This window comes from Protopterus annectens, chromosome 2.part1, assembly GCF_019279795.1.
Source record: "Protopterus annectens isolate FY-2018-M chromosome 2.part1, PAN1.0, whole genome shotgun sequence".
In the NCBI taxonomy this organism is placed as follows: Eukaryota; Metazoa; Chordata; order Ceratodontiformes; family Protopteridae; genus Protopterus; species Protopterus annectens.
Genome location: NC_056729.1, coordinates 1,796,866,708 through 1,796,884,468, shown reverse-complemented (window position 1 = coordinate 1,796,884,468; position 17,761 = coordinate 1,796,866,708). Strand labels below are relative to the sequence as shown.

General features: G+C 39.4%; 1 protein-coding gene across 11 annotated transcripts in view; it reads right to left on the bottom strand.

Moving 5' to 3' along the window:
- The window catches only part of HSPG2 (heparan sulfate proteoglycan 2), a 2,126,006-nt gene that overhangs the window by 657,738 nt on the left and 1,450,507 nt on the right, over nucleotides 1-17,761 (bottom strand). For 9 of the 11 annotated variants that reach the window (XM_044063227.1, XM_044063230.1, XM_044063231.1 and 6 more), the window contains 4 exons: nucleotides 11,556-11,678; nucleotides 8,456-8,605; nucleotides 7,166-7,288; nucleotides 4,989-5,138 (listed from right to left, as the gene is read on the bottom strand). In XM_044063227.1, the coding sequence (XP_043919162.1) occupies nucleotides 4,989-5,138; nucleotides 7,166-7,288; nucleotides 8,456-8,605; nucleotides 11,556-11,678 (546 nt within the window). The remainder of the gene's footprint in view (nucleotides 1-4,988; nucleotides 5,139-7,165; nucleotides 7,289-8,455; nucleotides 8,606-11,555; nucleotides 11,679-17,761) is intronic. The other 2 variants (XM_044063234.1, XM_044063235.1) reach the window with 2 other exon arrangements.

Here is a 17,761-nt window from a genome sequence, read left to right as displayed (position 1 = left end):
TGTTTTACATACGGTCTTGACAGACACTAAACTGTGAAACCTACTACACATTCACAAGTCCAGTGGAGGCATAAACATGTGCTCAGTAGATCTCAGTCTCTTCTGCAACATAAACAGAACATGTTGGACGGCCAGATATGTAACACAGAGAACACCACTTCCTTGGAATCATAGTCCTTTCCACATAAAGCAAAGTACTTCTGTTACATGATTCAAATGTAATTTGGATGAATGGATGGATAAATACAAATTCCCCTCTTGGTTTATCACCCTTGTGCCTCTTGGATAAGGGCAACATGTAAATATACTGCTCATCGCTTGGGTATTCAGATTTAAAGAACATAAGTTCTAAACATTTCATGGGAATATATGGCTAGGCTTCTAAAGATCCTCATGAATCAATAGCCTTGGGTGAAGTGGATGGAGAAAATCAGATCTTGATTCTGCATGTGTGTCCTGGTAAAGAAATCCAGGCTTTGGAAAGAGCATGACTTAATGCTTGGTCTCGGAGTCCACTTTTGATCCTGGAAAAATATATAAAGTTGGCACAGGATGACCTCAGCCAAAGTCTTAAGAGTGATGGAGCTGATTAAGCTGCCTGAGGAAAATTACAAAGGCCTAATGGAATGTTAATAAACATCATGAAGAACCAGTAAGAGGGTGAGGATTACTGAAATATGTGAAGACTACAAAAAGGGAGCAGTGTGTGCACAGGCAGTTTTGTATAATGTTAGAGGTGCACCTGCAGTAATCACACAGACACACACACACACACACACACACACACACACACACACACACATGACTAGACACACCCACCCACCCACACATACACAGACACTCACAAACCCATACACAGATTTGAGCACGCATGTATACACACACACACACACACACACACACACACACACACACACACACACACACACACACACACAGACACATATATATAAAAGTATTCATGCCCACAGACATGCACACAGACACATGCATGCATTGACACAGACACACACACACACACAGATATCTATATATATATATATATATATATATATATATATATATATATATATATATATACACACAAGCATGCATGCCCACAAACATGCTCACAGACACATGCATGCATTGACACACACACACACACACACACACACACACACACACACACACACACACACACACACACACACACACACACACAAGTAAGTGAATATGTGTACATTTTTTCATGATTTCAAGGAACAAAACGCTTGCTTATGTTACCATTCCTGGACCCATTCTACCAGTTCTTTATAACTTCCCTTCCATTGTTTTCTGTCTTTCTTTAATTGTCATCGCTACATCTTCCCATTCCTTATAAAAGTATACCAACCAAAACAACTAGACTCCATAACTTGAAGAACCACAACCCAACCTAAGAAGCCAAATGATATACCACAAACTGCAGGCCAATTCCACTGAAGTGCTTTTAGAATTTATTGTAAAATATGTAACAAAAGTTCAATATACTTCCACACAAAATCGATCTCTCTAGCGCCTCGGCCACACTTGCCTTTAACAGAGTAACTTTAACAGAAGTTTACTCTGTTAAAGGCAAGTGTGGCCGAGGCGCTAGAGAGAAGATCATTTTGTATGGAAGTATATTGAACTTTTGTTACATATTTTACAATAAATTCTAAAAGCACTTCAGTGGAATTGGCCTGCAGTTTGTGGTATATCATTAGACTCCATAACTGTTAAACTATACTTACATGTATTTCATTAGGCCAGCTTAGTATTATGCATGGGTGTGCATCTTAAATTCTAATTAGCTTCCAATATCCAGCTTTAACAACTTTCTTAGAGGCATAGTTTTCTCAGACATATTAGTTACAAATCTTTGCAAAATAATGCACCACTCCAAAAGACCTCTGTAATGCCTGCTTCTCTTCTGGCCTTGGGTTTTTCATAATCACTTTTTTCTGCATCATGTATCAGGCCCTCTGATGTTACAATATAACAAGTAGTTTACCAGTAATTTTTCCATTTATCTGACTTTAAATCATTTTTCTCCAGTTTACAACATTTCTCTGTTCTTCACATCTCGGGTATCATTAGTACTGGTTAACAGCAATCAACTATTCCATTCATTTGACATTAACTGTTCATTTTCCCCAGTGTTCTTTACTACTGAACTAATAAGATTATCTTATTTTAATTTTTCCAGACTTCACTTTTTTCTCTTTCATATTTACTATACACAAAAACTATACTGATGTTGGTACTTAAAACATGTTCTTGCTGTAGAAAGTTTGTACCTGGGAGAGCTGTATTCCCTGGAGGTCCATATCTGTCATTTGAGTTTCTCCAATATGTATTACACTCATTGACAGTCTGACTACTTAAGGTGGAGGGAAAATATTACTGTTACTTCCAATGTGGGGTGGAGAGAGGTGAGTGGGTCTCCTTACTTCTTTAAATTATATACAAGAAATCTCAAGATCACTACACTTTGAAGTACAAAAGTAAACAACATTTATTTTCTGCTTTAACATATTCTAGTAGTCCACTGTCCTACACACAGCACAGAACCAAAATGCACACTTTTAAGGATTTTAGTTATTTCAAATGCATATTCTGTGCTTTAAAATTTTAGGCCATCTAACAACTCCTCCTGTCATGTATCTACTCTTTGGTGAGCTATGCCTCTGACATCCATACAGGAAAATAGGCCTGAGCAGAAATGGACAGAGTCACAACACCATCACCAACTTCTCCTTAGCGAACTGGACAGTCTTATAATATAACGAGAAGAGCTTAGGTAACCTGCACACAAATGAGATATGGGCTGCTGGTACTGCACGATGATTTCAGAGTAACCAAATAGGTTAAAGGACTAGCCCCACTAGTGGCATAAAGAGATAAAGCCCTAACTACAGCCTTGGCAACCTGAGTTCATGTACTGGGTTTGATATGTGACATGGCAGGCTTGAGTGTATGAGTGTGCCTACGACAGAAGTGTGGGGCACAGCAGGCAGTGAAATGCTAATGTCCTTTAAAGGAAGGCCAGAGATAGAAATTCCAGCATGGGGATGGGTCTTTGGCTCATCAAGCCACCATCTGGTGATGCTCTTCAGAGCGGGTGTTTGAAAATGTGCACCTGCAAAGGGAAACATTTTGGGCCTCTGCGGTGAGGTACATTTCCATGTCCCTCTGCCCAGGGGTGACGACCTAAGAAATGCCATTACAGCTGGGATGTCAATGTGTACAACCAGCTCTCATGGCCACCTGAATGATTGCCTCATTGCTGTATTTTGGGGAAGACTTGCACCATGAAGAAACAAATTGTTTCAAGTCTAGAGGTGGAAAGCCTGATAGTTAGCATCTGCCAGGGCAAACGCAAGGAAGAATAAGAAAGAGGAGTAATGCTTCAGCTGCAAAAGCCTTTCTTGCAAAATGTTAACATGATAAGTAATTACACATCTGTATAACCTAAATTCCTGAAGGTCTGTATCACAAAATGAAATATGCAAAGGGTAGGACTTCGAGTGCAATAGTATAAAAAGAAGCAATTATATAAGGCTACACTAAAGGGCAGCACTACCAAATGAGGCACAACATCTGGAATAAATATCTATATTTTCACACCTAACAAACGTGTGTGCTGAGGGACTTGTGGCACAGGTACTTGCTGTGTTGCATGATTAAAGTAAGACTGAGAGGAAGTACTGTTCCTGTAGTGTGAGTTTAATGATATCAGTAAATGGCCTGCCTTGTGGCTGATGGCAATGCATTATTACAGTATGCTAAACCATAAAGATAAGGTATATTTAAAAACTGCACTCCATCCCTGAAGTGCAGTTTGTGTGCATTCCTAGTAGTCATCTGCTCAATGAAAGTAGCAGCATCACAAGGCACAGTAAGGCAGCACTGGCAGGGGAAATGCATGTCCAACAAGTCTCTATGTTAAGGAAAAGATCGGTTTGGAAGAGTTGACGGCCATGAAGAAGATGGTTTTACAAGAAGTAAATAAACTTTTAAAGGAGGGTTTAAAAAAGACTCTAAACCTTAAGAGGGTGCTCCATCCCAGAGTTTAAATCCTATGAGTGTGTGGAATCTTTAATTGAAAAGCACAGGTGTAACACCTCTGAAGAACTAACATATGCTGGGTGACAAAGGATAGTAGAAGGTAAAAATGTCAGATACGTGGGCTCTAACTGTAAACACCTAAGACCAAAGAAACAATGGAAACATGTTAAACAATCTTGAAAAGAAGAGACACAGACCACTTTTTAACAGTAGCTCTTCTAGAAGGCAATTTCAAATGACAGAGAGTGGAGCAGTGCAAGAATTATTAGTAGAATAGCAAAGACTGAGTCATTGTATAAACTACTGCCTGTCCAGGGCGCAGATACCAGGTACATCGCACCATGACATTTAACAAGTAAAAGAAGAACTGGTGCAGAGGTCAGAACTTTGACTTTATTACTCGAAACGGAGACAATAATGGAAGGAACCATATACACCTTATATGTCTCAGTCTTCATAAGCCTATTGTATTTGACTCTGCAGTAGTTACTTAAGCAGAAAATTCCTGTAGGCTAACCTTAAAAAGAGACATTTGTGTCTACAGGGTTTATCTTGTTAACAAATACAATAAAAATAATGAAGACTTAAAAAAATATTATGGCAGTTTAGAGAACCATGGTACACAAGAGAACCAAAACAGAGATGCACACGTGTAGTCATAGAAAGTTCTAGAAGGGGAAAGGATTAATAAAACAGGAAGAGGTGTAACCTTATAAATTAAGGAAGGGTAAGAGAAAAGACTTAAGCAAGTGAAAATGCAGGAACGATGCAGCACCTTCCCCATAAGCATACAGATCTGTAGGTATTACTCCAGCAGGTGTCAAGTAAGTACAATTTCCTCATGACAAGCTGATACATTAAGATTAATCTCAAAGTCAGAATATTTATTCCTGGCCTCTAACACTAAAAGTATCTACCATTTATGTAAAGGGCAGATCTGGCTTGGGCATGTCCTGCAGAGTTCTGAGCTTCACAGATATACTCCGCTTCATCTGAACGATCCACCACAGGTATCCGTAGTACTCCTCCTTGAATTACTGCACTTGGGGAAATGGTGCCATAGGTCCCTGGAAAAATAAGCAAAACAGTAATAACTACTTTGTAACATGCTTCTCTTCCTGATAAATAAATACAGCTAAAAAAGACAATATACTGTTGTCAGGAGAGCATTCACTATTACATTTACTGCTATAATAAGATAAAATCAGAAAACATGGTGACAGGCTTAATATGATCTAACTACATCAGCACAAATTTGTGGGACACCAAATTAAGTTGAACTTGCTCAGCAAAACGCAATAAATGAATTCAATAAACATGATGTTGGCTGCTCTGTTCCCTTTTTACTGTTCTTAAGTGTGTAAATGTATATACTACACACACACACACACACACACACACACACACACACACACACACACACACACACACACACACACACACACACACACACACACACACACACAAGCCCCAAAAAATAAAATATTCTTTTTCTCTTGTTATTTCATCCTGTTGGCTGCTTTGTGCATGACAGCACAGTAGAGCGGGTTTGGAAATTTGCCCTTTCCTTGCTGTTGTGTAATGTTGGAGTTAGAATATATAGTTAGTAGAGTGTGCAGTGGGGCTTGTCCCCCTGCAAAAATAGTGTTATTTGTTTTTTTAATCTTTTTTAGATTTGATCTGAAGAGATTAATGCTTTTGTATTTGCTCTTCAGAATATTCAATGTTCAAAGATAAAAGTATATATATATATATATATATATATATATATATATATATATATATATATATATATGGCATCAAAGGCATCTGGTATAAAGTGAGGCTGCTTCAGCAGAAACAGCACAGTTAGGATGTGACAAAGATTTACAAGAGCTTTTCACTTTCCATGAACACCTAACTGTGCAACAGTTTGATCATGCATTTAATGGATGTAAATCACTGTCATTGTTTTCTGGCAGCTGACTCAACCACAAAAACAAATGCACATAAACCGTGCAGACTGGGTCTTTAATGTACAAGGCACACAAGCAGGGTTATGTGCAGTGAATCATTATGGAACTCAACATTTTATTATAGTATTTTATCACAAAGCGCAAAAATAGACAAAACTCTAAATAAGGAAATGTTAAACAAAAGTTAGGAAAAGCAGCCAAAAAATATATAGTAAATAAAATGTATTAATACATACAGGAGTAAAAACATACGGCAGGGAATTGTTCCATCATTTCCTTGTTCTGCCTCTCTCTGGGTTATTGGTACACAAAATATAAAGTCTAAAAACTACCACAGGAATGGAATGACAGGCTTCTTAAGATCCTCAAAGATCAATAATGTAGTAGGTACCTATGAACTTGAAAGAAACTCAGCATCCCAAAACCATGACAGAGCATTAAATATAAAAAATTTGAGCCACATTTACACAGAAAGAAGTGGAGAGATGAACTTTTGGTTTGTAGCATTCCTCACTGCAAAGCACACCACGCTAATAAGTATGACAGTCCTGTGGATTATAAAAATGTTGCTAACAACGCAGCCTATAAGCTTTAATTTTTATTATAGAATGAAAATTTAATTTTAAACTGAGATTTACAGTAAACACATGCAGATTGTTATGTTGCTTGACAGAAAGTGTGGTCCTCAAACCTTCTAAATGGACATGCCGCTGGATGCCGTTGAATTATATTTAGCATCTCTACTCTAAGACTGAGGTCAGCATTTAGTATCTCCACTATACCAGTGTTAGTCAGACAGGCCAGACCATCCAGACATACATGCTCTGTCTATCATCCTTTCCAGTAAACTCATCTCAGTAAAGTCAGTGACTGATAGCTAGAAAAGGGTTCAAAAATCTTCTGTTTTTTTTTGTAAGTTGTTCACAAACATTTGACAAGCAAACTCAAAACCTCTGCTACCAACAAAAGGCATTAAGCAAACAGGCTATAAAGCTAAGAGCAAATCATTAATTGAGAGGTGGAAAATCACTATGGATACCTAAAACTGACTTTTACTTAGTTCATACACTCTGCCTGAGACGAGACGCTACACTCAACTCTTTATTTAAGAAAATCGGTATTAGTACTGAGTAACGTACGTTTCCACTCCAGTGTTGGCTGTGGTGTTCCACTGACGGTACAATGGAATTCAGCAGATTGTCCTTGCTGTACTCTCACGACTGGAGGACTGATGTTAACTGTTGGTGGGACTCCAGCACCAGCTATGGTAAAGGGGAACAAGTGTCAGTTACATTTACTACATATGCATGATCAGAAGATGAAGCAGTGGCAGAAACTATCCCATAAAAAAGAATACCACTAGAAAACTGAATTAAGCCCAAGAATGCCCCTTCATAACTGCATAAAATGCACAGGCAGTGCAACATATTTAAACTCCCCAGACTCTGGAATAGACTGCCCATACATGTCAAGCAGAGCACCTCTTTGGCCCTTTTCAAAAGGAACCTTGATGATTGGATGGGAGAAAGGAAATTCACCCCGAGGATCACGTCAGTCGCCCTGCTAGACAGGGGTCCAGGGAAGTAAATTGTGTGGGAAGAAATAGCCAGGGAATTGTTATGGCTAGGCTTGTATAGGCCCTAGGGCCGATAGCCTAGTACCAACCTATGAACCTATGAACTTGTGTCCATAATTTATTCAAGTTAATTAGTGGCATAAATACTCTTAAACAAAACTTACACAATCCAGTGTACTTTATTTTGTGTTTATGAGAAGTAGTAATACAATGTTACCTTAAGTGCTATCTTTATTTTATCATGCTGAAGTTTGCCACATTATCCCTTACAAAACAGTTTTTGTGGTTGATAATTTGCCACAGATATAATTGTTAATAAATATATTACAAAATAAATTATACTTGGTTTACACAAAAACTTCATATAATCTTACCACTTATGAAAAGGTCTACAGTGTCAGGTACTAGGCTTACTTTCCTCTCTATATGCTAGTTTTTCTTTGTCTTTTGTATTAAAATGTCATGTCCTTAGATACTGAGTATTTACAGACCATGAAGCTTCAGGCTCAAGATGGACAACAGACTTTTAGCAGTATGAATATCAAATAGTTCAAAGAAACAGCATACAGGGAAGCCGACATACACGTACAGTCATAGAAAGTTCTAGAAGGGGAAAGGATTAATAAAACAGAAAGAGGTGCAACCTTATAAATTAAGGAAGGGTAAAAGAAAAGACTTAAGTGAGAGAAAATGCAGGAACCATGCAGCACCTTCCCCATAAGCATACAGATCTATAGGTATTACTCTAGCAGGTGTCAAGTAAGTACAATTTCTTCATGACAAGCTGATGCATTAAGATTAATCTCAAAGTCAGATTAACTATTTCTGGCCTGTATCACTAGAAGGTACCTACCACTAATGTAAAGAGTAGATCTGGCTTGGGCATGTCCTGCAGAGTTCTGAGCTTCACAGACATACTCCGCTTCATCTGAACGATCCACCACAGGTATCCGCAGTACTCCTCCTTGAATTACTGCACTTGGGGAAATGGCGCCATAGGTTCCTAGAAACATAAGCAAAACAGCAATAACTACTACATGATGTGCTTCTGTCCCTGAAAAATAAATACAGCTAAGAAATCCAATAGTCTGTTGTCAGGAGGGTATTCACTTTTGAATGTACAGCTGTAATGAGATAAAAATCGAAAAAAATGGTGCCAGTCTTAATACGATGTAACTGTGCATCATCATGACGTTCTGGGACACCAAATTAAGCTGACCCAGCTCAGCAAAATGCAATAAATCAATAAACATGCTGTTGGCTGCTGTGCTCCATTTTTACTGTTCTTAATTGTGTAAATGTATATATTACATACCCCCACACACACACACACACACACACACACACACACACACACACACACACACACACACACACACACACACAGACACACACACACACACACACACACACACACACACACACACACACACACACACACACACACACACACACACACACACACACACACACACATACACACACACACACACACACACACACACACACACACACACACACACACACACACACACACACACACACACACATAAATGTCTGTGAAAGCCCAAAAACATTCTTTTTCTCTTCTTTTCTCTTGTTCTTCATCCTGCCAGCTGCTTTGAGATCGCAGTAGAGCGGGCTTGGAAATCCTTTCCTTGCTGTTGTGCAATGCTGGAGTTAGAATATATTGTTAGCAGAGTGTGCAGTGGGGCTTGTCCCCCTGCAAAATTAGTGTTATTTGTTTTTGTCTTTTTAGATTTGATCTAAAGAGACTGATGCTTTTGTATTCGCTCTTCAGAACATTTAATGTTCGATAATAAAAACATATATATGGGTCTACTGTACTTCATTGAAGAAACACGTCGAAAAAGAAGAGTAGACCCAAACTTATGTGAAAGTGCACTTAACCGAAGGTGCACTTTCATGAAGAACGGTTCAACGAACCATTAAGGAACACCAAAACAATGTTTTTGCAGGGGGGGCAAGCCTCCTGTGCCCCCCACACACCCCCTATTTAAATATACCAACTCCGAGATCAAACTACAGTGGGAAAACAGGTAAATTCCCTTTTCCCCACTGTACTGCGCTTCAGCGCCTCAGTGTTCCTTAACAGTTCGTTGAACCATCCTTTGCAAAAGTGTACTTTTGGTTAAGTGCACTTTCACACAAGTGTGGATCTACTTCTCTTTTTCCAAGTGATGTACTTTTGATGAAGAGAAGTAGACCCATATATACATATATATATATATATATATATATATATATATATATATATATATATATATATATATACACACACACACACACACACATATATATATATATATATATATATATATATATATATATAATACTTACAGATGTGTGTGTGGCGTGTTGTTGTTTTCCAATATTCTCTGCCAATTGTTTTCAGTGTAACTACTAATACAAAAAGTTTTTGGGCAAAAGGTACAAAAGTTTTCAACAAGGCTGCTTCAACAGAAAGATGGCAAAGAAACTGTGGCAAAGATTTACAAAACAATTTTAGTTTTGATCAGCACTTTGCATTATGATATAAAATGACTCAATTTAAAATGAATCAATGCAACCACAAAAACAACAAAAAAACAACAAATGCACCACAAGACTTTTTAATGTGCTTATGTGCAGTGAATCATTATGAAACTCAACATTGTATTATAGTATTTTATCACAAACCATAATTCAGACAAAATTCAAAATAAGGAAATGATAAACAAAAGTTAGGGGAAAACGGCTAAAAATTATACAGTGAATTGTTTGTTTGTGTCTTTCGGCTTTTCCCGGTTAGGGGTCGCCACAGCGGAACTCCAGGTCCGCTAATGATTGGCAGTTGATTTTTACGTACCGGCTTGCCAGGCCTGATGCACAACCGTCAACGAAGGTACGCCCATTCATGCATGTCTCCACGCAGAACGTTCTAGCTGAGAATCGAACCGGACAGCGTCTTATTGTGAGGCGACAACGCTACTGCAAATTATACAGTAAATAAAATGTATTAATACATACAGGAGTAAAAACACACGGCAGGGAACTGTTCCATCATTTCCTTGTTCTGCCTCTCTCTGGGTTATTGGTACATAAAATATAAAGGCTAAAAACTACCACAGGAATGGAATGATAGGCTTCTTAAGATCCTCACAGATCAATAATGTAGTAGGTACCTATGGACCTGAAAGAAACTCAGCATCCCAAAACCATGACAGAGCATTTAATATGAAAATATTGTGCCATATTAACATAGAAAGAAGTGGAGAGATGAACTTTTGGCTTGTAGCATTACTCACTGCAAAGCACACCACGCTAATAAGTATGACAGCCCTGTGAATTATAAAAATGTTATTAACAACACAGCTTACAAGCTTTAATTTTTACAAATATCAGCATTTTTATTATAGAATGAAAATTTAATTTTAAACTGAGATTTACAGTAAACACATGCAGATTGTTATGTTGCTTGACAGAAAGTCTGGTCCTCAAACCTTCTAAATGGACATGCCGCTGGATGCCGTTGAATTATATTTAGCATCTCTACTCTAAGACTGAGGTCAGCATTTAGTATCTCCACTATACCAGTGTTAGTCAGACAGGCCAGACCATCCAGACATACCATGCTCTGTCTATCATCCTTTCCAGTAAACTCATCTCAGTAAAGTCAATGACTGATAACTAGAAAAGGGTTCAAAAATCTTCTGGGTTTTTTCTGAAAGTTGTTCACAAACATTTGACAAGCAAACTCAAAACCTCTGCTACCAACAAAAGACATTAAGTAAACAGGCTATAAAGCTAAGAGCAAATCATTAATTGAGAAGTGGAAAATCACTATGGATACCTAAAACTGACTTTTACTTAGTTCATACACTCTGCGTGAGACGAGACGCTACACTCAACTCTTTATTTAAGAAAATCGGTATTAGTACTGAGTAACGTACGTTTCCATTCCAGTGTTGGCTGTGGTGTTCCACTGACGGTACAATGGAATTCAGCTGGATAGCCTTGCTGTACTCTCACGACTGGAGGACTGATGTTAACTGTTGGTGGGACTCCAGCGCCAGCTATGGTAAAGGGGAACAAGTGTCAGTTACATTTACTACATATGGATGATCAGAAGATGAAGCAGTGACAGGAACTACCCCATAAAACAGAATACCACTAGAAAACTGAATTAGATCCGAGAATGTCCCTTCATAACTGCAAAAAATGCACAGGCAGTGTGACATCTTTAAACTTAACTTGTGTGCATAACTTATTCAAGTTAATGAATGGTATAAATACTCTTAAACCAAAGTTACACAATCCAGTGTACTTTATTCTGTTTATAAAAAGCAGTAATACAATGTTACCTTAAATGATATCCTTATTTTATCATGCTGACAGTTTGCCACACTATCCCTTACAAAACACCAGTTTTTGTGGTTGATAATAATTTGTCACAAATATAACTGTTAATATATTACAAAATGAATTATACTTGGTTTACACAAAAACTTCATATAATCTTACCACTTATGAAAAGGTCTACATTGTCAATTACTAAGCTTACTTTCCTCTCTGTATGATATTTTTTTCTTTGTCTTTTGTTTGTTTTAAAATGTGAATTATGTGTCCTTATATACTGAGTACTTGCAGAATGTGAAGCTTCAGGCTCAAGGTGGACAACAGACTTTTAGCAGTATGAATATCAAATAGTTCAAAGAAACAGCCTACAGAGAAGCCGACATATTGACACAAGAACCAGAATTACAGCACTAGGGATACCGAAATAGCTGGAATGTCAGAGTGTGTACAACCAGCTCTCATAGCCACCTGAATAATGGCCCTCACACCTGTATTATGGGGAAGATTCCCACCATGAAGGAACAAACTGGTTCAAGTCCAGAAGAGGAAGGCTTGATGGCCATCATGTGCCATGGCAAACAAAGGCAAGAAGAAGAAAACAAAGGAGGAGGGAATAATGTTTCTGCTACACAAGGCTTTTTTTAAAAATTGTTAACATAAGTAACTACACATCTGTATTACCTTAATTCATGAAGGCCTGTAGAGCAAAATTAATTATGCATAGTGTAGGACTTTAGGGTACTATAGGAAGAAGAGCAAACATACGTAATGCAATTATGTAACGCTACATTAAAGGGCAGCACTACCAAACAACGCACAACATCTGGAATAAACATCTGTATTTTCATGCCTAATAAACGTGTGTGCTGAGGGATTTGTGGCACAGGTACCTGCTGTGTTGCATGATTAAAGTAAGATTGAGAGGAAGTACTGTTCCTGTAGTGTGAGTTTAATGATATCAGTAAATGGCCTGCCTTGTTGCTGATGGCAATGCATTATTACAGTATGCTAAACCATAAAGATAAGGTATATTTAAAAACTGCATTCTATCCCTAAAGGAGAAATATAGGTCTGGTTAAGTCTCTGTGTTAAGGGAAAAGATCCGTTTGGCCATCAAGAAATGGTTTTATAAGAAGTGAATAAAACTTGCAAAGGAAAGTTTAAAGAAGACAATCTCTCCCAGACTTCATATCCTAAGATGGTGCTTTTTCCCAGAGTTTCATTCAAGGCTAATGTTGAAGGCCTGTTGCTCACTAAGTTCGCAGATGACTGTAAACTGGGAGCTATCAGATATTCCCCCCACAACACAAACATCCTACAGGAGGGTCTAACACAAACAAATGATTGGTGTGAGAGCCACGGATTAAAACTTAACATGAAGAAATGCATTACACCGCCCTTTGAAAAGTTGTCTACTCACAGTAATTACTTCAGTGAGAAAACACCTCTATGAGTTTAACTGGTAGTTAGGGATTTGGGAACATATGTTGATAGTAATTTGGCCTTTGACTAACATGTAGCCAAGATAGTAAAAAAATAATTCTATGTTGCCCAACTCATAAGTAAGGGTATGGCGTCCAGGTCCATGGAAGTTATAGTACCACTATACTCAGCCCTTATCAAACCCATCATCAAATCAATGCCTCCTTTGGCAGGTACCTAACCAGTCACCTGCAACAGTTGGAACACCCTCAAACGTATGTCATCTGGCAAACCCAGAGTATCATTACTCTGTCCCTCAAAAACTGCCTTACAGGTAACTGAAAGGTCATCTTTGCCTGGCATATCAGGCAACCCCAAGCCCAGCTCTAATGGACCTTTTGTAAACTCGCAAAACAAACAGCACCAGGAACACTACACTCAAGTACCCAAACTTTGTCTGTAATATAAATAAAACATGCTGGAGAGATCGACACATGTTGCAAAGGATCCAAACAATCTGGAAAAGACTTCTCATCCATGTGAAGCAGAACTCATATCTGACCCTTTTCAACTGCAACCTTAATAACTGGATTGGAAATCGTAAATTCACTTCCGGTCTTAACTCTATGTCTCTGATGGACAGATGCTGACAGTACGCTAAATAATCCAAAACTAACATAACCCTTAGCTACCTCCTTATTAACACCCCCCCCCTACATAATACAGGTGTCCAATGTACTTGAGGACAAAACTACGTTGGGTTGTATGGCTAGGCTTATAAAAACCCTAGTGGTTGACAGACTAGTACAAATCTATGAACCTAAGAAGGTGCTTTATCTCAGAGTTTACACCCTAAGAAGGTGCAAGAACTTTAACAGAAAACACAGGTGTAACACCTCTGAAGAACTAAAATACCCTGGGTGTCAAAGGATAATTGAAGGTAACAATGGCTGAAATATGGGCTCTGACTGCAAATACCTCAATGTAAGATAAAAAACAAAACAAGAAGAAGAAAGGCACCATCTTTTGACTTAGCTTGTCTGCCTTGCTTCACAGGAATCCCCAGTAGTGTTCTCACGTTCCCCTCGGCAAAAGTTACATCATGTGTCTTGGCCAACCTCCAATCAACCCAAGGCTGTCTCGTTGCCCTGCACTTTGATACCCTGCATCAGTGGAACACTAAAGTGCTTTCAGCTACTTAGAGTTGGGCAGCCATCGTGGTGCAGCGGTTAGCATTGCCGCCTCACAGCAAGAGGTTCTCCGGTTCGATTCTCGGCTGGGGTGCCTTCTGTGCGGAGTCTGCATGTCCTCCCTGTGGTCACGTGGGTTTCCTCCGGGTGCTCCGGTTTCCTCCCACATCCCAAAGACATGCAGTAGGTGGATTGGACACTCTAAATTGGCCCTAGGTGTGCGTGTGTACGTGTATGTGCCTTCTGTGGAAGGTTGGGCGCCGGGCTGGCAACTCAACACCGTAAAACTCCACTGCCAATCATGAGCGATCAGATGATCTGCTGTGGCGACCCCTAACCGGGAAAAGCCGAAAGAAGAAGAAGAAGTGTATGTTAGAGTTGTATTTAATCTGTTCTCCAAACTGAAGACTCTTTCCCCTTTCACTGTACACGTGCACACTACTGGTTCCCCCCCATTTCTCTCTTCATATAGTACTCCTAGGTCAATTACTTAAAACTACCTTCTCTTGGAAAAGTTTACCCATGTACCTGCAGCCCACATTTATTTTGTTTTTTCCTGCAGAAATGGTGGTCCTTTTCACCACTCTGTACTAGATTAGTAGCATAACATTTGTAGTTATTAGGCAAATACTGCACCACACTGACCTGGAATTAACTTAGCTTGGTTTTCCTGTTTTCTTTTAGGCAGCTGGCCTAGTCCAGTTTTTCTGACTCAAAACCTTGCATTACTTTGTGTCTACCCCCCTCCCCCACCTTGAACCTGCACACCTCCCCTCCCACTCCTGCTTAACTACAGACGTATCAAAAAACCTGATGTAGAAAGGCACCATCGTTTGACTTAGGTTTTCTGTCTTGCTTCATAGGAATCCCCAGTAGTGTGCTTGCATGTAAGTACACTTAGTATATTCTACTAAACTGCTACTGCCTTGTTTTCAGCTCCTATCCCCTGTCAACCCTCTGCATCCTTCTAATTTTACACACAGTGCCTTATGCCAGAGCCTCCTTACCTCTGAGCTAGATCTCACCTTCACTGATAACTTACTGCTGGCTTTCTTCCTTCCTTCTCCTCGGCTCTACCCACTCTGTTCGCCCTGTGGGCTCACTCTGCTCCCCTGCCCCCAATTTTCACCCATCCCCACTACTCCTACTTTTATTTCAACTACTCCCTACCCATTCAACACAGCCATCCAGTCAAAACCTTCCCCTCTTTGCCCCTCCTCATTTCACCCACAGTAATTAAATGCATCACTAACTAAAGGCATCACTCTTTCACTACCCCCTCTCACCTCACAGCTCCTCTTTCACTACCTCCTCTCACCTCACCACAGCTTTCCACCCTCCTCTCCTCTCACCCCATCACTCCTCTTTCTCCTCCTCCTCTCTCACCTTACAGCTCCCCTCTCTCCCTCCCTCACTCCTTTCACCCTCTCCTCTCATCACCTCTCTCTCCACTACCCTCACTCTTTCACCACCCCCTCTTTCACTACCTCCTCTCACCTCACAACTCTTCTCTCCAACTACAAATCCTCCCATATTAAACTACCTTTCTCCAACCATGTTTTCCTTACCGTTCATAATACTCTGAACCCCCATCTCCCTCCTACTACTCCTAACAACTTTATTCCATGCCAGCTCCTATACCTCCAATCAACTTCCACTCTCTACTCCTTACCATACTCCCACACAAACCATCTCCTCCCTCACACAAATAATCATTTCTTTTCTATCTCCTCCTCTCTGTTTCAACTCAACCCTCTGACCTTTTTAATCCTAAAATTATTTCCACTACTGCAAAGGCACTTGCTCTTAAACAAATACTTGACCATCCAGAATACCCTAAATCCAAATCAAAACACACTAAAATAACTTCCTTCAATAACCTTCTCTTAGCTGGAGACATTCACTCCAACCCCGGATCTAACCCATCCACAAATAATTAACACCCCCCTTTCTCTAACCTTTCATCCCCCTACAATACTCTTAAATTTTTCACACTCAATGCCCAGAGTCTCAACAACAAAGCACATCAGTTTCAAGCATGGCTAAGTCATAACCAACCTGACACTGTAGCCATCTCTGAAACTGGGCTCAAACCCCACATCTCTGACTCTGAAATCCTACCCTCTGGATTTCACACTCTTAGATGTGACCGCCCAAAGAGAAAAGGTGGAGGTGTTGCATTAATCTATTCCAATCTGCTTACCTTAATTCCCCTACCAAACCCCATTCCTAAATTCACCAATGCAGAACTTACAGTCATTCTATTAAAAATGAACAATCACAAAAGCCTCTGTATCATTGCCCTTTACATCCCACCCGGAAATAACGTCTCAACCCTTGAAGACATACTCCAATGGGCCTCGGCTGAAATTAACCTTGAAACTTACATACTAGGCGATTTAAACATCGATTGGAATAAAATCAACAGTCCCATACCCTCCCTGTCCATTAACCTCTTTAACTTTACTCAAGTAATCCACTCCATCACCAGACCCAATAAAACAAATCCTTGAGGATCCACTCTTGATTGGATCTTAGTCTCCCATCCAAATAAAATTACCAACTCTGGCACCATCCCTGACTCCATTAGTGACCACCTCCCAGCATTTATTTACCGTGCAACCATCTCCCATCCTCACCAACATCAATATAACCTTAGTAAATTTCACCCCAAAACCTTCTCTAACTATCTCAAACAAATGAATTGGAACATTCTAAAAATCCTTCCACTCCATAAAGCCAAAGATCACTTTAATTCTACTTTTCTAGACACTCTAAATTCCCCAGCTCCACCAAGGAAAAAAGAATAAAAACTATAACTGCCCCTTGGCTAACCAAAGAAACAAAGCACATTATGCATCAAAGAGACAAATCCTGGAAGCTTTACCAAAAGAATAAACTTCCCGAAACCCTTCTCCAACATACACAGCTCTGTAACTTTGCAAAAAAAACAAGTCTTCAAAGACAAAAAACCCTACTACACAAAGCTCCAATCAAACCATCCCCAAAACCCTAGGCTTTTTTGAAACTCCATAAACTCACTCCTCAACCCAGGCTCCAAAAATAACCCATGTCCGGACCCAAGTAAATCTGACCTTGAATTAGCCTCACTATTCAACTCTTTCTTTATAGAGACAATATCTAACCTAATAAAAACTTTTCCCAACAACGACCCATCTCTCCTACAT